At 27.8% G+C, this 24,377-nt stretch overlaps 1 protein-coding gene and 1 long non-coding RNA gene across 5 annotated transcripts in view; one reads left to right on the top strand and one right to left on the bottom strand.

The window, feature by feature from the left end:
• Positions 1-15,278: 15,278 nt before the first annotated feature.
• Positions 15,279-24,377, bottom strand: part of LOC136089047 (plasma membrane calcium-transporting ATPase 4-like) — a 35,419-nt gene continuing 26,320 nt past the window's right edge. Inside the window, 1 exon segment of the mRNA XM_065814583.1 lies at positions 15,279-15,517. Within this exon segment, the coding sequence (XP_065670655.1) occupies positions 15,320-15,517 (198 nt within the window). The 3' untranslated portion in view covers positions 15,279-15,319.
• LOC136089046 (uncharacterized) overlaps positions 19,860-24,377 on the top strand; it is a 7,715-nt gene continuing 3,197 nt past the window's right edge. Inside the window, exons 1-6 of one of the 4 annotated variants that reach the window (XR_010642741.1) lie at positions 19,867-20,023; positions 20,295-20,413; positions 20,773-21,139; positions 21,255-21,393; positions 21,468-21,512; positions 24,002-24,229. This is a non-coding gene — a long non-coding RNA (uncharacterized LOC136089046). Of the gene's footprint in view, positions 20,024-20,294; positions 20,414-20,754; positions 21,148-21,254; positions 21,394-21,467; positions 21,513-24,001; positions 24,230-24,377 lie in introns of those variants that run through there. The other 3 variants (XR_010642739.1, XR_010642740.1, XR_010642742.1) reach the window with 3 other exon arrangements.

Raw genomic sequence — 24,377 nt, 5'->3', positions numbered from 1 at the left:
TGTTTTACAAAAAAATTTTTTATTTAAATAAAATAATGTTGTTAAATGATTTTTCAATAGTTTTTACGTATATATATATATATATATATATATATATATATATATATATATATATATATATATATATATATATATATATATATATATATATATATATATAAATATATATATATATATATATAGTTATATATATTTATATACATATATATATATATATATATATATATATATATATATATATATATATATTTATATACATATATATATGTACATATATATATATATATATATATATATATATATATATGTATATATATATATATATATATATATATATATATATATATATATATATATATATATATATATATATATATGTATATATATATGTATGTATATATTACGCTGATGACACTAAAATCCTAAGCATTGTTAACTCACTTGCTGCTCAACTTCAACTCCAATCGGATATTGACCAAATTGTCCAGTGGACTAAATCTTGGCTCATGGAGCTAAATGCAAAGAAATGCAAGGTCATGCACTTTGGCCAAAAAAAATTAACACCTTTCAAGTACTCAATGGAGGAATTAGGCCCTTGTTCAATAACGACTGGAATTACATTGGAAACAACTACCTCTGAGCGTGACTTGGGAATTCAAATTACCAATGATCTTAAAGCAGAAACGCAATCCATCATTGCCTCATGCAAAGCAAATCAAACGCTAGACATCCTAAAACACACTTTCCAATCTCGTGATGCTTCTTTATGGAAACAACTCTACTCCGCCTACATCCGTCCTTCACTTGAGTTTGCAATTCCAGCTTGGAACCCTCATATGGTTAAGGATGAACAAACTATTGAATCAATACAGCGCAGAGCCACAAAAATACCAGACAAACTAAAAAAGTTAGACTACAAGTCCAGATGTTTACAACTTGGCCTATCTTCTCTTGTTGAACGTCGTAAACGTGGTGACCTCATCCAAAAATATAAAATTATTAATAACATCGACATAGTCAACTGGCACTTTCCTCTCATCACAATTCCACCAAGAGCAAATCACAGAGAAAGAATTCACCGTGAAAAGTACAGCAATAATTTAGCTCGTTTCCACTTTTTCAACATTATATGTATATATATATATATATAAATATATACATATATATATATATATATATATATAATGCACAGCTAGTGGAACTTGCAAAAAAAATTTACAATTTGTACTGAAACTTCCAAAAAAAATTTATAGCGAGCAGTGGAACTTAAAAATAATTTCAAGACAGGAGTGGAACTTGCAAAAAATATATATATATATAAAATATATGTATATATATATAAATATAGTTTTTTTGCTTTGTTGTCTACATATTCTTTTATTGTGCCTTGTATTAAAATTTTTAATTTTCACAATGAAAGAACATGTTGACAACATATATATTGTATAGAAGGATTGTACCAATCCTATATAGATATACAATATATATATATATATATATATATATATATATTATATATTTTATAATATTATATATATATTTATTATATATTATATAAATTAGTCGATCTATGTACTGAAGCCCTCGTGTTTCCCTAAATCAGTGTGACGTCATATTGCTAACTAATACATGCAATATCAGTTATATATTTTTGTTGTTGTTGTTTTTTTTTATATGTTATCTAGCAATCCCTAAATCAGTCAATATGTTGTACTGAAATCCTTTCCTACCCTAAATCGTCATAGTGCTCAACAAAGTATGCAATATCGTATATATATATATATATATATATATATATATATATATATATATATATATAAAATATACATATATATATAAAATATATATATATATAAAATATATATATATATATAAAATATATATATATATATAAAATAAATATGTATATATACATATATTTTCTTTTTTTTGAAAGCGTTACTACTTGCTGTAATTTTTTTTTTTTTTAAATTCCACTACTCACTGCACAAATCTTTGCCAGTCCCACTACTCGCTGTGCATTTTTTTTTGCAAGTTTCACTCCTAACTGAACATTTTTTTTGCAAGTTCCACTACTCCCTGGACAATTTTATTGCAAGTACTATAACTCGCTTTAAAGAGTTTTGTAAGTTCCACTACTCGCTGTAAATATATTTGCAAGATCCACTACTCGCTGTGCATTATATATATATATATATATATATATATATATATATATATATATATATATATATATATATATATATATATATATATATATATATATATATATATATATATATACATAAAAATATATGAAATATATATATATATATATAGATACATACATATATATACATATATATATATATATATATATATATATATATATATATATATATATATATATGTATATATATATATGTATATATATATATATATATATATATATATACATATATAAACATATATATATAAATAAATATACATATATATATGTATACATATATATATATATATATAAAAATGTATACATATATATATATATATATCGATATATATATATATATATATATATATATATATATATATCGATATATATATATATATATATATATATATATATATATATATATATATATATATATATATATATATATATATATATATATATATATAATGCACAGCCAGTAGTGGAACTTACAAAATAAATTTACAATTTGTACTGAAACTTCCTAAAAAAATTTATAGCGAGCAGTGGGACTTAAAAAATATTTCAGGACAAGAGTGGAACTTGCAAAATATATATATATATAAAATATATGTATATATATATATATTTACATTTTTTTTTTTTTTGCAAGTTCCACTACTCGCTGTAATTTTTTTTTTAAGCTTATCTACTCGCTCAACATTTTTCTGGAAGTTCCTATTCTCGCTCTGCATTTTTTTTTTTGCAAGTTCCACTCCTGTCTTGAAATATTTTTTAAGTTCAACTGCTCGCTATAAATTTTTTTTGAAAGTTTCAGTACAAATTGTAAATTGTTTTTGCAAGTTCCACTACTGGCTGTGCATTATATATATATATATATATATATATATATATATATATATATATATATATATATATATATATATATATTATATATATATATATATATATATATATATATATATATATATATATATATATTTTATATATATATATATATATATATATATATATATATATATATATATATATATATATATATATATATATCTATATATATTTAAATCTATATATATATATATATATATATATATATATATATATTATATATATATATATCGATATATACATATATATGTAAAATATATATATATATATCTAAACTACATGTATATATAAATATATATATATATATCGATATATACATATATATGTAAAATATATATATATATATCTAAACTACATGTATATATAAATATATATATATATATATATATATATATATATATATATATTTATATATATATATATATATATATATATATATATATATATATATATATATATATATAATAAATGTATAAATATATATAAACATTTTTTTTTTTTGTATGTGTAAGCTCTACTACTCACTGCAATTGTTTTTTTCAAAGCTCCACTGATCGCTGTACATTTTTTTTACAAGTTCCACTACACGCTGTGCATTATCTAACTTTTCGTTGATGTAATTTAAATTCGTTGATGTAAATTAAAAAGAGTATAGGGCCAAGGATAGAACCTTAAGGAATTCCTGAAAATACAGAATAAGAAGAAGAGTGCTGTCCATCAAGGACAACTTTTATACTACCATTGGAAAAGAAGGATTCAATATTCTTAAAGATGTTGCCAGATACACCATAAGAAGAAAGCTTATGGAGAAGACCAGGATGCCAAACTTTATCAAAAGCTTTTGTAATGTCAAGAGCGATGGCTTTAACCTCTCTACCTTTATCTAATGCACGATAAAACCTATCAGTTATTACTGCAAGCAAATCAGCTGTAGAGCGAGAAAATCGAAATCGATATTGATGATCAGAAAGTAAGTTTTTAGATTCAAGATAAGAAATTAAATGTTTGTTAATTAAAGGTTAAAAACTTTTCTTATGATAGGAAGAAGACTAATGGAACGGTAGTTAGACGAATCAGATCGCTCTTCAGAATATTAAGAAATTAAATGTTTGTCAATTAAAGGATCAAAAACTTTTCTTATGATAGGAAGAAGACTAATGGAACGGTAGTTAGACGAATCAGATCGCTCTTCAGAATATTTGAAGATAGGGATAACAGATGCCGCTTTCCAGCAGGCTGGAAAACAAGACTCTGATAAGCACTTGTTGAACAGTTTTGAGACGACAGCTCTGGAGAACACTTCTGCAAGACAATAACAGGTATGTTGTCCGGGCCACAAGCTGTAGAAGAGTCTAGGCACGAAATCACTTTAGATACAGAAGCTGAAGTGATAATAATGTCAAGCAATCGATCAACCTGTTTGTTGGCAATATCAGGTAGAACCCAACTGTTGGAATTAAGGGATAATATTGATGAAAATTCTCTAGCAATGAATTCAGCTTTGTCTTTAGGTGAGGTGACAAATTCTGAATCATACAAGAGAAGTGGAAATAAAGATTTGCCCTTATTTATTAATACTATTAAAGATTCTCTAGTTATATGTTGACGCAGTAAAAATTCGATGTAAATTTAACAAGTTTTGCATAAATCGTTTTAATCATGTTATCAATGTATTCGTTTCATATTAGTTTAAATATATAGCTCTTAATTAACTGATAAATATATAGTTAATAATACTGTGAGAAAAAACAACAATTATAAATAAGAAGTATCTTGTTTCAAGAACTATTTTCAAAATAAAAATCAAGTATGAATAATGCGGGCTAACTTTTTTTTAAATGCCTTGTTTCATGGTGTCAGATCTCGATTATAAAACCTTATATAATAAGATATTCTCATATAAACATTGTGTCTTAATAAACTTTCTTCTAAATGAAAAGCATCATCAATATGTTCATCATAAAGAAATGTAAAGATGCAATCGATTTCTATGACTTTAATAATTGGTTGTGTAACATTATTTTCAGTTAATAAAAGTATCATTTGCATTATAAAAACTGTTTTCATTTCGTGAAGTAGGTTTTGTAAGTAAGAATCAGTAATAAATAAGTTACTTTCACAGGGTGCCATACTTGAAAGAACTTGTACACATTTTTGACAGACTTGAACTTTATCAAATCATCTGCAATTGATTTTAAAACCTGCTTAATTGACTGTAAAACTGAATCATTTGAAAGATTTTTTATGCATAAAGTTGCAGTTTCTTTTTAAATAATGCGGTTGGCTGTTTGAAAATCAATTGTTCATTTGCAGAAATTTGATTCTCAAATACTATGTTGCTAATTGAGTCAATGGTAACTACAGCAGAGAAATCTGATTCGGTTAGACAATTACTGTTAGAGTTAGATTGTTCTATTGAAAGTAGTACTAAGACATTTTTATATGTTGATTTAAACTGCATTGCTGTTGGTCTGTGATTCCAGCCTCCTTTGCTTCATATAAATGCAAAAAAATTTTCTAAACAGTCCTGACTAAATTGAACAGTGAAAACATAAAAAAAATCCTCATAAAGCAATTCGTTTGCAAGACAAAGAATATTAGAAATAGTGAAATCTAAACCCCAATGGCTGGATATAATTTTTTGGCTGCGAGCACCAGAAACATGCCAACCCTTAATCTAAACTCTTAAGTCTTCAAGCTTTTGTATAAACTACTATTTAGAGTTAAAGCAGAGCGTGTTGATTTATCTGCTTTTAGTTTACGAGAGATCAAGATGTCAAGTAAAGTATTCATATTTTTGATAAAAATGGCTGTTGACGAAACATTTTCAGGCAATAGTTTTACCGAAGCATATTCAGTCAAAGCAGTTGCAACTTGACTACTAAAAATTTGTGTTGCCAATTTTACTCGCATGGCTGAAAGTGATCCTGGATCTAAATGAGGATATGTTAACTTTGGAACGTGATGTGAAATTTGTTGATTTGTTAATAAATATCCTAAAAATTTGAGAGCTCTAATATTACTTGAGCATTGTTCGCAAACAAGACATCTTACAGCTAAACCTGTTTTATGTAGATGAATCATAGCATTATTTTCTATCTTAGCTAATTTGATTAAACACATAGTAGTATTTTTTTGTAAGATTAGTAAACTAATCTTACAAAAAAAAAAGAAAAAAAGAACGCGATCAGTTCATGACTTGGTTTCTTGCCTGGTTTCTACTGATATAATCGACACATTTCCTCTATAACACACCAAGGGGCTCAATAAAGGCAATAACAAAAAAGAAAGTTTTATAATCTGTAATCATCAGCAATTTCATTTTAAAAAAATTTGAAACTGTATCGAAGTGAGGACATAAACAAAAAGTTTGAAAGAATTAAATAAAAATAAAATATTTTAAATGCACTTTTTTCAAAGACCTATTAATGTATATTTTAATCACTTTAAATTTTACTTTTCATTAGCAATAGATAGCGGCAAGCCTGCAATTGAAGAATCCCGGAAAAAAAATTGGAACTTTTAACAAGCTTCAGTTTTAACATTATAAGAACAAAGGAGTAATTATAACTCGTGCAAGCAAGTTTAAAAAAAAAAAAAAATAACAAAAACAGAATTAAGCTAGATTATTGGCTCTACAGGGTTAAAGGGCAGTGGTACCCTAAAAAAAACACGTAGATAAGACCAAAGACTCTTTTATACATTACCAACCAAAAAAAGTTCTTTAAAAACTCTTTTATACAAAACCACCAAAAATAGTTTCATAACACCTTTTTATTTTCGTCAACTGTCAAAGTATTAAATCAAACAACTGCTACATCTCTACTTTAATTAACTCTTTTGATGTAATTTTTAGATCCGAGAATTGGCTTTCAAATGCTGAGCGTTTTATTTTAAATGATCTATCAGCTCTGACGCATCAATTATTTTTTCACTCTGAAATAACTTTTTTATTGGAGTTCATCTTATTTCGCGTAGAAATACTTATGAATCCTTAGAAAAATATATGTGTCAACTTAGTTTGATTACCTCCATCATTAACGCATATGAAGATGAAGGAGAATGTATAGTTGCTAGCAATTTTCAGTTATTACCTGAAAATATATATGATACGGAAGCTCGAAACAGTAAAACACGAAATAACATTTCTAAGCATTTAACCAACTTTCTCGAAATAAATGAGCTTTCGTTTTTGGATATAATTAATCGTACTGGTCCTACTTATACCTATAAACATAAATAAACGCTGATTAATTCATCTTACATCGATGCCGTTGCAGTCTTAGAAGAATCATCAATATGCTTTACAGACTGCCATGCTATTCCTTTTTCATATCTAAACATGAGTCATCACTTACCCATCACTACGAATATTAATCTTCAAAATAAAAGTTTATTGCCAGTTGTATATAGTATTCTTAAAAAAAATAATACAATCCGAAAGTATGCATGGAATGACAATAACTTTATTAAAATTTATAATAAGAATCTCTCCGAATTTTTCAAAGATTACATCTTTATTGGGAAAGAAATAGAGAAACAATCTCAAGCAACATTCGAAAAAATAAAAAATGCTGCTATTTTAGCCATGGAAAACTGTTTCCAACAAAAAGAATCAGGAGTTTACTCTAAATCATGGTCCATACCAAAAATTAAATCGTGCAAAGATACTCTCTTTTTTCTTTTTAAAGAATGGATTAAAAATCATTACAGCAGATCGCAAGATTACATTTCGTTCAATTGATACAAGCTAGCTAGTAAATTTTCCGCAAAATTGCAAAAGCAGCTCATAACTTAGAAATCAATAAAATCACCAAAAATATTGAATACCTTCGAAAAAGTAATCCACGAAAGTTTGGGAACAACACCCAAAGAATTAAATCAAACTCGTATTTTCACTATTAATAAAAAGCAAGACAAAAAAAAATTGTTGAAGAACTTGGAAAAAGCTTTAGTAGTATTCTCAGCATTCCCACGATTACCAACAACAATATCAAACACCATCATATTTCACTCATAGATGAGCTTAATAAACTACTCGTATCAACTTCCGACATCGAAACTTGTATTCTTGAGCTTAGATCTAATAGATCACGTGATTCCTGCGGAAATTCTGCAGAAGATCTTGAATACTCCTATAACAACAAACAACTTAAATGGCTTTCAAAATTTTATAACAATATCATTAATAAAGGAGCGGTAACTTTCAACATCCATAATTGTTCCAATGGTAAAATTCTATAAAAAATTTGATTTGTCCCGTTTTTCGCAAACTGAGACAAATCAAATTTAGTTTTCAACGTCTCCCCGTACGTTACGTTTTTTAATTTCCTCATCACTAAATTAGATCATTAATTTTTATTTATTTGCTTCAAATTTAACACTGAAGGTAGTTTATGATTTGCACAACATGTTAATAAAAAAATCTCAACAAAAACTCCCGGTTTTTCCCTTGCAACCTTCATATATATATGTAGTTTAGATGCAAATAAGGCTTTTGATAGCTGTAACTGGGATTTGTTGTTTGAAAAACTTTGTTACAACAAAAAGTTACCGCTCTCAGTTGTTCGCGCACTACAATCACTATACTTATCGGGTACTGCTAATATATCGTACCTTGAGCATAAATAAAATGATTTCCGTTTATCTCAAGGAGTGCGACATAGATCAACTTGTCATCACATTTATATAATATATACACTCAAAGCATATTAAATCAAATTGTTTCAGATTGCAAAGTTGGAACAACAGTAAGTGGTGTATACATTGGTACTATTGCCTATACAGACAATATTATCTTACAAAGTCCTACTCTCTCTGGACTACAAGAGTTGGTTAATAAAGTTCATTCACAATGTCAAAAGCTATATATTAAACTAAACACCGAAAAAAACGAGTTCTTTATATCCAGTAAAAGATCAATTACAAAAAACATAACGCAAATAAACGGCTCTTCCCTACACCTCAATAATAAACTGAAACACCTCGGATTCCCATGGGATAATTAAAATCATACTCAAAATATAGCAACACTTCAAACAGCAAATGTAAACCAACGTATTATTCAGTTTCAATCAATCTCCAGAGCTCTTATAAAATCTGGTATTTGTTTTTGTCAACCTTTAACTATAGTACATTTGTTCAAATCTCTGGCTGTGTCGAACCTATTATACGGCTCAGAAATTTGTTGCTATAATAATTCACTTCGTAATAACTTGGACGCTGTTGGAAGGTCAGCGTTAAAATTCCTTTAATATATCAAAGTACAGCAAAACTACCTGCATCCCTTGTTTAAAATTGATGATATATCAACCATCCTCATTCGAAACAAATTAAATCTTTTTATTAGACTACTGAACAATCCGACTTGTTTTTCCTTGTTTTTGACTCAGATATCTGATGTTACTAAAGATAACCTATTTAGCAACGAAGTAATAAAAATGTGCAATCAACTTGAGCTAAATCTTGCCCAGTGTTTGATAGAAGGAAAAAAACAACAATTAAACGTCGCTTCGATGACGTAGAAGACAATATAGCGGCAATTTTGAATCATTCCTTTGAATTGTGGAATATCAGAGAACAAAGAATAATATTTACGAACTTAATGCAGGAAAATATTTCAAGATTAATTTAAATTAGACTTTAGAATGAAAGTATAAAAAATTAGTTTTATACACTTGTTTTATACTGTTTGCTTTACCTGCAGTTTGGGTGATAAAAAGAATAAATAAATTAAACTCCATTCGTCCTCGGTCAAGCCGATATATTGTTTATCTGCGTTTTTTTGTAAGGAAACAACGCATTTGTAAATAATATTATTGATACGTATTTTCAATTCATTGGGCATTCAGTTTAAGCCGAAAAAGTTACTTTAATAGTATTATTAAAATGAACAATTTGTTAAGGGAGGAAAATGTTTCTCTACAAATTTTTTGTGTATTAATTTTAAAAACACTAGAAACATTTTTTGCTGTACGGTGGATTGAATCAAATTATATTTTTATTTCTATTTCGCTATTTTGCAATTTTTATTTCAAATTTCAGCTCAAAAAGTTTTAATTTTTTTTAAGAGCATCTTCATACACACGTTTGAAAGAGTTAAAAACATTTTGTTAGTAAAATTTTGATTTAGTCTATTGTTAATTGAAATTTGAATTTATTTTGAAATTTAGAGGTGTGGGGTTGGAGGTGTTTGCTGAGCATTGCATTTATATTAATATACGATAATTCATCATTAGTTTTTTATAAGACCTAAAAGAATTTTTCGAGAGGTTAAATGTGACATTAAGAAAATCCACAATTTAAAAAATAAAGTTTATTTCAATTTGGAAGCCAATGGTTTTGAAAATTTCTTTTTTCTGATTTTGTTAAGATGAGGCCCTGATTTTTTATTGCATTATTAGTAAACCAACATTGCAATACAAGCCTAATTGATTAAATGAGCGGCCGCGACGCATCACGGCGTGCATGATGAGCAGCCGTAGCACACTTGCCTCAGACATAAAGGACCCGTGGTTCAAACCCCACCTCTAGGCAAGTTTTGCAACATCGGATAGGAAGGAGGCGTGAACTTCCAATTAAATGCTCATCCGTGGCGCTCTGTGATAAGACCCGTAAAGACTTCTTGGGACACCTAAATAAAATTAAAAAAAAATTATCGCATTTTAATAAATTCAAATCTCTCTCCCCCCCCCCCATCCACCCTACCCTTACTAAAATAAAAAAAAAAATTCGTATGTCAATTAACAATGTACTAAATCAAAATTTCCAAATGAAAACGTTTTTAAAATAAACTATTTTATATTGGGAATTTAAAATATATTAGCCTAAACACTCGCAAATTTCTGCGAGTTTTTGGACTAATATATTTTAATCTCCCTCCAAATAAAGGCCTTCCTACGCGCTTTCTTTTCAAACCTCATAAGACCAAATGTCGTACGTAGTATTAAAACATTTTTTTTAAATGTAACCGTTAGTTACAATTTTTATTCAAATATAAAATAATATCAAATATTATAATTGACGCTTTTTATACAATTTTGTGGCAATAGTCAAATCTTATTTATTATTATCAAAATATCGACATTATTCATATGTGGGCTACTTAACTAGTTTCATTTTCAACAACCACAAGACTGGCTCGCTTGAAAATTTTTATCCTTTGTAAAACATCGAAACAAATTTGATAGTTACATTTTCTATCATAGTTTTTTATATAATGGGAAGTTAATTTTTGAATATATTGGAATGACACACTTTAAAACAATCAGATAAGTTTTAAAAAATCAATTTTTGTGCGACTAAAACGAGGTTATTATACTCAACGAAGTTAACGCCAATTAGTAAAACATAAATTGAAATTTCTTATTAAAGCCTCAACTTCGATCATCGACAATCTATAGTTTAGGTTTTAAATCAAATAAATCAAAAATTATTTTCGTTTTATTCAACAACTTCTTTGTTGTAAAAAAATTTACACCAGTTTTTTTTTTTTTTTGTTTATACAGAATTTCATTTTTTTTAAAGTCATTTTGTGAACATCTTTGTAAAGACATTTTGTGAACATCTTTGCGATTTTACTCAGTCAGTTTGCCTCAAATTGTTTTAAATCAAACTAAGAAAACGTCCTTAGTTTGGACGTGATTAGATAGAAAACAATAGAGCAAAAACAATAAAAAAGAGCTAGAACTTTTATGAAGTGTTTAAACTCATAAATTTCCATCAAAGAAAACAACGCGTTTTTACTTTAAGTTATAATGATCTCCACTTAATAAGTAAAAGTAAAAAAAAAAAATGATGTGCAGGCAGTTTTAGCTATTTTTCTTTAATTTCCTTGAGGAAGATTCTACTTTTTAATAGTCTTTGCAAGAGTTAAAATAATTCCAGCAGTAAGCAAAGTCCGCACTTAAAACAGCATTCAAGAACTTGAGATTTCACTGGTCTGGAAGTTAAAACTAAAATTAGGATTTTACATTTTATATAATTTATTAAATGAAATTATATAACATGTAAATCTTGATAGACAAATTACATTTTTAATATATTTTAAAAGATTTCTTGTAGTCCCCAGAAAGAACTTTGACGTTTTCCTTTTAAAGAATCTAATTGTTTAATTTGTAGACTAGATGTTTTACGAAAATATCTTATTTGTTTAAACAAATACCGACTGACGGAAATTTCTTGAAAAGTACTTTAACTAATCAAGTACCTTTGCATTTCGATATCTAACATAATATATATATATATATATATATATATATATATATATATATATATATATATATATATATATATATATATATATATATATATATATATATATATATATATATATATATATATATATATATATATATATATATATATATATATATATATATACTTTGCAGATCAAGAATAAATGTGAACATAAATTAATGATATATTTGTGTATTGGCAACAAACTAATCGTTACATTAGTTGTATAACACATTACAGCGTATCCAAATCTTAGCAAAAAAAAAAAAAGTCTACCAACAGGTCGTTGTGAGATTATAAACGAGATATTTAGATCAGCAATTAATAAAAAGGAATTTAAAACTTTAAATAACAGTAAAATGACATAAATTACTATTTTTTAGAACAACTAAACTAAAACTAAACTAAAAAGAAAAAACTAAATAAACATAAAATTAACTGCATTGTAAATATAGTCACATTCACTTTTATACAAAAAATATATTTATAAAGTGTTCATCATGTTTATTGTCTTTAGCAATATAAATTTTTAATTTCTTGACAGTTTTTAAACAAAAAGAAAAGAAGATTTGCATTGTAAAAACCTTTATAAGAATTTCTTTGCAAAGAATTATGTAACAAATCAAAAAAATAATGTACACTAGTATTCAACAAAATAAACGTTCAGCTACTTCATCAAGATTTTAATCTCCTAGAAATAAAGACCCCCTCAACTTTTTGTTAATTTTAATATCGCATTTTATTAAAACTAACTATAAATACAACAATGAAAAGAATCCAGTCAATCCGAAGAATACAACAATATAAATAACACTTAGAGCTTCAGTTTTATAAAAATGACATCTAAAGCAAAATCGTTCCTAAAAAAAACGAAAACGGTTTATAAATATTTTTTTAAGCTTGTTTCAAGTTTTTTATTAAAATATAAAAGTTTTATTTATTTGCAACTTACTTGCTATTCTTACTTGCATATAATCTCTCTATTTACATGTTTTTAACTTTTTTTCTTTTAGATATATTAAAACTTTGTTAATTTTATTATTATTATTATATTTATTATTATTATTACTATATTTTATTATTATTATTACTATATATTATTATTATTATTACTATATTTATTATTACTATTATTATTGTTGTTATTATTGTTATTACGGTTATTGTTAGTAATAGTATATTGTTATAATTTTATTGTTGCAAATTGACTTTTTAAACAGTTCTAACCTCAGGTTAGAATTAGCAAAATATAGCAGTTTCAACAAAAAAATTTTTTTTTTGATATCCAGAAGTTTTTGCAAAGCATACACACACAAAAAAACTTGAGGTTTTATGGTACTAACTATGCAGCTGCAATATTTACAGAAAACATTAGTACTTTATAAACAATAAATAAAAAAATAAAAATTAACTTTTTATGGAGTTGTAGATTTTATTCTCAGTGATAGAATCACAGATTCAGCACTATTTGAACAAGAAGTAAGTTTACATTCTTTATTCAAAAAGTGAGAAGTTCAAATATAAGGATTTTTTTTCTATGGATTTGCTTGTTTTAAAACGAACAAATGTTTGCGGAATCAGAAACTCATTAGAAAACACTTTATAGTTATCATATGGTTACAACAGGTGAGTAAGAATAAATATATTTCAACATCTGCTAGCTACATGTTCATTTTATAGACCTTTAAATGTAAAAGATAATTGTCAGATCTTTGAATAAACTGACATTTGTATTGCTCTTAGAAATAATTTTTGCTGAAAGAAAGCTTAAAAATAAACATTAACATAGTATGACATAATCATTATCTTTAACATAGTATGACATAATCACAGAAAATGTACTCTTTTATTTAGTTTTACCTCTTTAAAATAACAAACAAATTTTGCTAGCAACTAGCAAGTTAGCAGACAAGCAAACTAGCTAGCAAACAAACTTTGAAATTAACAAAAAATTTTGAGGTCAACATTAATTAACCAATAAATCTTCTGTCTTATCAGAATTTTATTGAAATAATCAATAAATTTAAATTACATACTTTTTAAACACCATTTTGATTTTGTGACATTTGATTAGCATCACCAACACCAACTGCTGCTAATAAAGAATTAGTGACAGCAGGGGAAGCAATATTTAAAGTACGATTTTGACTGTCCAAATTTGCACGGAATGCATTAACCACACGAATCTGCAAATCAATAAAATAATCAAACAAAGCAATATGAAAAAAAATATTTATATTCAAATTTTGGTAAACCTGGTATTGCAGCCTTGACAAACTTCTCATCCAAAGTACTTTTCCTAAAGTACTGCCATCTGTTTTCTTGAATAGATAAACCTTCACTACCCATGCCGGAGAAACCTTTTAGGTATTGTAAATTTGGGAATGCTAACAACAACTTGCCCCCACAAAAGCTCTGTAAATCCTAAGAAGACACACCACATCCATTGGTTAGCATCTAAAGGTGCTACTGAAAGAGTATGACCATGAAATTGAACAAGAATAATCTGAAATGATATGTAAAAAAAAAAAGTTTGTTTAGGAATTCATAAGCACTAAATACTAACTTAAGAAATGAAATTTCACTTTTGTTTATTACAATTGTAATTTTTAAAACATTTTTGAAAAATAACCAGGTTCTTTGCCATATAAAACTTTCATCAAACTGAACAAAGAATTGCAAAAACAACACTGCGTACATGCTTGCATTGTATGCATGATTGTTTTACAAAGACATGCTTACATGAATTTACTAAAAAGTAAAAAAGTATAAAAAGCTACCTCTACAAGCAAAGTTCCAACAGTTATTATACTAAAAATCTTGTTTAAAAATATTTTTTTGAAAACATTGCGCTCACCATGAACAGCCCTAGCATTAATCTTGTTAAATATCTGCATCATAACAAATGTATTGAACAAGATAGTTAAATGTTGAGAAGGTCGATGCGGTTCATTTCTGCAAAACCATTTGGGATATCAAATAAAATATGACCACGGAAAGTGATTACCAACATAACAAATAACTGATAAATACCATAAGAAGTATAAAACGAAGCATTGAGCGAGTAATAAGAGGTTTTGTCCGTCCATATGGTTTTCTTTCCAAAAGAGCATCTGTAGGATGCTCTGTAGCAAAAGCCAGAGAAGCAAAATTCATAATTAAATTTACCCAAAGAAGTTGTATAGAACTAAGTGGACTGACCTTAAAATACATAATAGAAATCGAAAAATATTTTTAAAACCAAAAACAATTTTATGTATAGAACACATAATAAAAAAAAAGAAGTAGAAAAGTGTTTAAATTGTTTAGATCGGTAATAATGCTTACTCTTAGTACAATAAATCCAATAATTAAAACAGATGTTGCAGTAAAATTTACAGTCAACTGAAACTGAATAAACTTAGAGATGCTATCATAAATATTTCTTCCCGCATTACTGCCTTAACAATCCTTTGAAAGTTATCATCCAGTAAAACTATGTCTGAGGCTTCTTTTGCAACCTCTGTACCTTGTATCCCCTAAAAAAATGCTTATTATGCATGTTTATACACACAAACACACACACACATATATTCAAAGTTTCTTTCAATAGAAACCTACAAAATGTCTCTAATCGTCAAAAATTCCAATAAAAACTTGATAATAAAAATCACAGGTTTATAAATATACAATATAAACTCTTATTCTCTGTACTCAAGTATGCATGAAACTGCACTAATGAATTCATTACATATATTGACTGATGGGTTAAGTATAAACAGGTAGTGTATGTAAAGACCTATTACATTTAAATATATTTTTTCATTCTTTATTTTTTCTGGAAAACCTGGATTTAGGCACTCATTTAAAATATTAAAATCCGCAGAAGATAAAAAGTAAAGTGTTGACTATTGAACAGTTTACACTCTAATTTAAATGTTGGATTTTCAAAGTTTTGCACCCGTCACCCACTCACAGTGTTTGTGCCTGTATCTATCATCTGAATGTTAAATTATTAACTAATGCTCTTAAAATTTTCAAAGACTATAGAGATTTAATGGGAAGGATTGTTTGCAATAAGGATAATGCAGAGTGCATGTTACATTGATGTCTGCTATGTCCTGGTATTGCTGCTTTAAAATAACTCTTAAAAGTAAAATTTGACAACAATGATAAAGAAATAACAATTAACCAATGGCAAGGTACTGATAGAACTAAACTGATAAATCAAAAAACCAATATTGAAGATGTTATTGACCTTTTATGCAACAAATTAGATAAACTAACATCTCATTCACTTATAGCTAAAGTCAGGCCAAGTACCTTAAAGACTGTAAAGAGTTTTTAAATCACAATAAGTGCATGATATTGGGTGACTTTGCAGAGAACTTTCAATTTTTTGTTCAGGATGAGGTGAGAAGTTACCACTGGAATAAACCCAAATGCACACTTCATCCTATTAATATATACTATAGATCAAATGGTAAACTGATATCTAAATCATTTTGGTTTCTTTCTGATGACGTTGAGCATGATGTATACTTTGTACAAAAAATACAACAGCTTATTACCAATAACATTAAAGCAAACATTCTACAAATTAGTTATATTAAATACTTCACTGATGGATGTACAGCACAATACAAAAACTTTAAAAACTTTATTAATCTTTGCCATTACAAAAAAAACATTGATATTGATGCTGAATGGTTTTTTTGTGTGCTAAAAGCTATGGTAAATCTGCTTGTGATGGCATTTGGGGCACAGTAAAAAGAATAACTGGACAAGCCAGTTTAAAAAGGATAGTGACAGGACAGATTTTATGTGTAGATTAGATGATTTCATTTTGGTTTATAAATCAGAAAGTTCGAAAATCATTACAACCAAGGTTTACTATGGGAAGAACCTTGCCAGGAACAAGATGCTTCCACCATTTCATACTAATTAACAAATGTACAGTTTCTTTTAAAAGGATGAGTCAACAAACTGATGTTGAGAAATTTAACCTTTTACAGATACTAAATGACCTGGTTGTGCAGCAGGTTATTTATAACCATATGAATTATGTAGCTTGCAAGTATGACAATTTTTTGTGGATTGGAATTATAACCAAAAAAGATGGAAAAAAAGGAGATTATAAAATTCAATTTAGCATCCACATGTCCCAGCCCAAGTTTTCTTGGCCCGCACGGGAAGTTATGCGTTGGGTCCCATCAAATTATGTTTTATTTACCATTGATCTGCCATCTATAACAAATGGTCGCATTTATAAAATTTAAGAAACTGAGTCAGAAAAAATTATTGAAAAAAATAATAAAGGTTTATAGAAAAAATTTTTAATGCATTATTATTTTTATATTTGTATGTTATTTTTTCAAATATAGTTAAGATATAACTTTATGTGAGTATGTGTAATTGGCACAATTCGGCTACTCAAAAAAAATCTCCTAGTGACTTGTTTTTAACATTAAAAAAAAAAAAAAAAGGGGTTGGTAAAATGCCTAACTGAAACCCCCTCCCTTATACCATGAGCCCTCCCCAGGTACAAAAAATAAAATAGAACTAAAGTATAAATTATTATTGCCCTCAAAAGGACATAAAAATTAAGAAAAGCTAATTTTGTCATAAGTTAGCATTAAGATTAATGCTGATTCAGCATATATATAGGCTTTACTTAAATGGTTTCAATTTAGAAAAGTCAAAAACGCAGTAATATTTTTTAATAATAGTGATGTTTGATACCTATATTGCTGGGCTTCTCAACCTAGAGCAGGGGTCATATAGCTTTTCTAGGGGGTCATGAAAGTATTCAATTTTATCCATAAGGGGGTAATTTACTTCTTGCATTTGATATAACTTTTTAAATATGCAGTATAGTTTATAATAGTATTATTACAAAAAATAAAGTTGAAATGGCAACAGTTGAAAATGCGTTGTTGGAGAAATCAAACCAGCTGGTTTATTAGGCATGGCACTGGATGAATCAACTGATCTGCAGTCATGTGCACAGCTGTTGGCATATGTAAGATACAAGTGGAAGGAAGATATTAAAGAAGAGTTCTTATTTTGCAATCCACTGAAGCAACATACAACTGGAGCTGAAGTTATGGCTCTGGTGGATTCTTTTTTTTGAAGAAAGCCTAGAATGGAAATATTTTTGTGATATCTGTACAGATGGAGCTCCATCAATGATGGGTGAGCATGTTGGTTTTGTTGGACTTACAAAAGAAAAAAATTCTGAAATTTTGATAAACCACTGTACGATCCATAGACAAATTTTAGCTTCCAAAACATTGCCTGATGCACTGCTAGAAACACTGAATAATATAATAAAGATTGTGAATTATGTGAAGTCTAGTGCACTTAGTACAAGACTTTTTAAAGAATTATGTAAAGGTATGGATGCTGAATACTATAATCTTTTACGTTGGTTGCCCAAAGGAAATGCTTTCACTCGAGTATTGAAGTTGAAAAATGAAATGAAAGCTTTTCCACAAAGAAAGATTGACGCTGCGAAGGCCGAGAAAACACAAACTGCAAAACAAATTAAAAAGCAGGAACAGATGATAGAAATGAAATTGATAAATGTCATGTGCGATGATTATTTTGACCTGGAACTTAGAAATAAAATAATTTTTTTTAAATTGAAAATCAGTACTTTTAATGTTTTTTTGGGAAAATATATTCAATATTTGCTAGGAGGAAGGCGAATGAAGGTCACTGTTTTCTGTTAAATCTCAAAAGGGTGCTGGACTAAAAAAGGTTGAGAACCCTTGCTATATTGAAAGTTATAAAAATACCTAAAAAAAGAATTGTCAAGATGACATCACCATTTCGACCGTCAAAATACCCTAAAATATATTCCTTGTTATTATCTCATTAACATGTAATTTAGGTGTTTAAAAAAATTTTCAGTTTGCAATTTGTATCCACCATGTGGAAGATTGCCTATGTAAAAAATTTCAGGATGATACCTCATTTGGTTCATAAAATATTGCTATTTAACAACAAAAAATGCTGAGTCAGCATAACTAAGAAAATTTAATCCTAAATATCTTAAGAAGGTTTCAATGTTTACACATTTTCCTAATTTTCATTAACTCTGTAACATATAAAAAATTAGCAAAATCCAAAACACAGAGTAACATTTTTTTTTTCTGCTGATTTGACATCGAATTACCCTTCAGGAGTTAACAGAAAGTTTCTGTTGACCAGCGTCACACCCCTTCTTCATCTAAAGGGATAGCATAGATGCAAAGATGTGTTGAATTGGAGATAAAAACTTACGGGACAATTTAAAACCGGTCAAATTTGTTCAATAACTTTCGTAATGGACCATGGTTTGATGTGTTTTGTTTTTCTGATAAAAATTTTTCTTCGCATGTAATTAAAATTGCCTTGATTGGCAACAAACTTCTAAATAAAATTTTTTTAACGCATTTTCTATTGTTAGCAAACTTTAAAACAAGCTAAGTATTTTTGCTTATTTAAACCTTTTAATCTTAATATAGTTGCTACAGAAAACGTTTAACGTTTCATGTTTAACGTTGTTTCATTAGTTACTAGGCTTTGAAAGAGCGCGTTCTCAAAATGCATGCGGTCGTTGGAGAAAGATCTCTTCAGCGAGTTAAAATTTTTTCCTTTGGAATTTAGTTATTAGTTTAGATATATTACATAAAGAATCATATTAAGATAAATAATCATCGTTAAGATCATGTTATACTTGAAGTAAGTATATAAAATAGTTGTATATACACTTTTATTAGATAAACTAGAAAGGATTTTAATTTTTATTAGATAAAGTAGAAAGGATTTTAATTTTTTATATCGTTTATATTTTGTTTGTTTTAGTTTTTTTTTAGCAGTTTTATTATCATTTTTAAGAAGGAAAATAGCGGTGTGGATGTTATTTAAACTTATACTTATGCTATTTCCATAAAATGGGTATTACTACTTTGAAATTTCTGTGATGCTATTAACTATTTTTGTTCTTTTTTAGAAAATTTAGAAAAATAAATTAAAGTTTTGTGCCAACACCGACATGGCATGTCACATGTTGTTGTATGTAAAGGTTAAATTTTGTTATGAGGATTACGGTTCTTATGAAAAAAAAAGAAGGTAAAGAGTATTGTTTGTAAATATATATTTTGTTTGCTTCGAATCTTTTTAAATTTTCTCGCGTCATTTTAAACATTTTTGTTTGCACACGTTTATTGTTTTGCATATATGCTTTTTTAATTTGCATGCATATGTGGTAGTAAGTGCTTTATAGTTGTTTTATCAATGTGTTTTTATAATAATGTAAAGTGTTTTTTTATTGTTTGTGTATTTGTTAATATGTGTTATATAGTTGTTTAAAAATCTGTTTAAATGTGTATATAAGGTATATATTTAACCTTATATACATATTTAAACACATTTTTTGTGTTTATAGTTAGTACATATGTTTATATTATGTTGTTTTCGTGTTTTCAAAGTGCTGCGACTTGGTAAACGTTTAGAGCAAGATTTGTCAACTTTGCCAGCCAAGCGGTGTACTTATAACAGAGGGTTACACAATAGTGTTTAGTGTCAAACTGTTACTGTTTTAGGTCTAGCTGTTTTCAAGCCTTTATTGTTAATTATTCTAAAAATATATAATGAATTTTAATATAACACTTTGCGTAATGTTGTTACTTTTGTTCTGTTACATATGAATGTTATTATACTTAAGTTATGTTGTATACATGTTATATAAGATTATGGTGCGTGCTATTGGGTGTTGTTGCTGTGATGTTTTTTTGTTATCTTTTGAGTTGATAGATATTTGGCTTATCTTCATGTTGGTGTCTATTGTTAAAAATGGTAAATAGGTAATTTTATTAAAAATCACTGTTTTTAATCATTCACTAAAAGCCAATACAAGTTATTTTGACATATATACAATTTGTTTTATCTCAATTTGATTTTTTGTCTTTAGCGCTGTTTACTACAGGATTTTGCTATAAATATTTTGGAATCATAATGTTCCAGCATAAACTATTTTGCAAAAGCTAACATGAAATAGTAATATTTTACAACTACTACTCTGGTAATTCACAACAGCTTTTCTCTATAAGGTACATTGATTTTCATTTTTTGTATGAAGTGTTTTTCTTATTTATTTACTTATTCGTTACATTTTTTATTTTAGATTTATCAGATGATGTATTTATGTGGTATAGAAGAACAAAATATTGTAAAATTTTGTGAATTTTTTAAAAAACGTTTGCTAATAATTTTTTTGAAGAAATAATATTTAAGTTTTCAATAAAGGATTTACAACTTTTTTTTTTTTAATTTTTCTTTGTTAGCAGTATGTTTATTATTTGAATTGCATGTTTTTTATAATTTTTTTTATAATTATTTGCTAAGCAAACACTTCCTAGCTGATATATATATTTTTTTAAAGTCATAAGATTATGGTATAATTTATTTTAAATGACAGTCTGTTATATATAAGAATTATTTGTGTGTGCTATTTAGAGTAAAAAAAAAAATATATAGGAAAGATCGCAATCTTCAGGATTCGTTTAAGATTTTTTAATACTACTTTCAATTAAAAGTGAAGTTTAAATGGATGATATTAGGCTAGAAGCAGATATTAGTTTAGAAAGTGGAAATGTTAATAGACAAGTTAATCGTCGCAGAAATGAAAGAGATAGGCTTAGGCGAGATGAAATTAATTAATCGACAAAATACTAGAAATACTGTTCGGCAAATAATTCGAGCCCAAATAAGGAGAGCTTGGTTAGGCGAGTTGAAAATAATCGTTGCAGAAATGAAAGAGATAGGCTTAGGCGATAAAAAATTAATAATGGACAAAATGCTAGAATATCTGCTAGATACGAAAGAATGCATTGTATAGCAATAAGTAATACTATTCCAGATAATATTTATTTAGGAGAAATGAATTTTTTATGTCGCCATAATGGAAAGGTAGTTTTGTCGCAACCTTCATCATTTCCACAAGATTTAGTAGATTTATTTCAAGGAAACTATGCAAATAGAAATGCCAATCTGAAGTTTTTAAATTATATTAGAAGTTTTAATGCCTGTCTTTCTTTTGCTTCATATAAATCTAATGCAGTTCAACCCATGAATCATGGGCCGCCATGTTTTACAATATGTGGTCAAGTTTTTCATCGTATAGGTAATCTAAGGCCAAATCAAGATGTTCCGCCGACATGTTGTCAACTATACATCTATGATTTACTTGCAGCAGTAAGAATGCAACATCGTGGTAATGATCTTTGCTTAAATGATTTAATGTTTCAATTACAAACTATTATTAGTGAAGAGAACCCATTTGCTCTTGCATTCAAAACATGGCGGAAGTGGAAGATGAAGAAATTCGTCGAGCAGCTCTAGAAGGTCGCTCAGTGTCAGTTGTAAAAATGTTTTTACTTGAAGGGCAAGATAGACGTCACTATAATCTCCCTTCACATAATGGAGTTGCATTTGTATTTTTTGGTGAAGATGGTGCACCACCTGCGTCCAGGGAAGTTGTTATTTACCCAAGAGGTCATCCTCTTAAAACTATGTCAAGTATGTCCGCCAACTTAGATCCTATGGTTTATCCTCTATTATTTCCAAGGGGTGATGCTAGTTCACATAATCAATTGGTTCACAACCCTGAACGTGCTATATTGGTTAGAAATCATGTTACATTATCTCAGTATTACAATTATAAGCTTTCAGTTAGACAATTTTTTTTTTCACTCTTTTATGGCAAAAAACTGTTTCAGTAATATGCTGTTGATGCGTATGTTAAAATTGAAGGCTAGCGCCTTCAATTTTAACATAACTGAGAAGCAAACAGTATGATGCCTTTCACGAACTTGTAAACAACCTTGGAAATGATCATAATGTTAGACCAGGGCGTGTTGTAATTTTGCCATCAAATTATGTAGGAAGTCCTAGAGCTTTAAAAGAAAACTTTAAAGATGCTATGCTATATTTAAAAAGTATGGTAAACCAGATCTTTTTATTACTTTCACTTGCAATCCAAAATGGCGCGAAATAACTATAAATTTATATCCAGGTCAAACAGCAAATGATAGACCTGACTTGGTTACTCGAGTATTTAACTCAAATTAAATAACCTTCTCAATGACATTTTTAAATTAGGTGTATTAGGGAAAGTTGTTACATATGTTCAGGTTATTGAATTTCAAAAGCGTGGTTTGCCACATGTTCATATTTTACTTCACTTTGCAAATAATCATAAGCTTGAAACAGCACATGATATCAATAATTTAAAATCTGCAGAAATTCCAGATCCAATTGTTAATCGTGATCTCTATGACGTTGTTAAAACTTGCATGATTCACGGACCATATGGCATACTGAATCCAAACTCTCCCTGCATGAAAGATGGGGTGTGCAGCAAAAACTATCCTAAAGAATTGAATGCTAACACAGTAGCAGTTCATAATGATTATCCACGCTATAGACGTCGTGATAATGGTTCGGTTATCAATATTAAAAGTCACAATGTAGATAACCGCTGGGTGGTACCTTACAATCCACGGTTATCAAAGAAATATCAAGCTCACATTAATGTTGAAGCTTGCATGTCTGTTAAGGCTGTTAAATATTTGTACTAATACATATACAAGGGTCACAACTGTGCCAATATTTTAATAAATGAACAAATTAATCATGATGAAATAAACACTTTTTTAGATTGTTATTATGTTAGCGCACCTGAAGCATTTGGCGAATTTTCGAGTATCCAATAAGTCATATGTCACACACTGTTATACGCCTTAAAGTTCATCTACCTGAAAATCAATTAGTATATTTTAAAGAAGGAGCAAAACAAATGGCTTTAGATCGTGCAGCTCAACGTGATACGCACCTAACGGCATGGTTTAAGTTAAATACTGAAAACGAAAGAGCACATTGCTATTCGTATGTAGATATTCTTTATCATTTTATATTTGATGATAAACATTGTAAACGAACGTTAGACAAAGGGGTGGTAATAAGGTGATAGTAAGAATGTATAAAGTTAATCCAACTAACACCAGACCTTTTATATTGACCCAACTTTGTTTCA

The sequence above is a fragment of the Hydra vulgaris genome, chromosome 12 (assembly GCF_038396675.1).
Source record: "Hydra vulgaris chromosome 12, alternate assembly HydraT2T_AEP".
NCBI classification, from domain to species: Eukaryota; Metazoa; Cnidaria; class Hydrozoa; order Anthoathecata; family Hydridae; genus Hydra; species Hydra vulgaris.
This window is presented reverse-complemented; position numbering and strand designations above follow the sequence as displayed.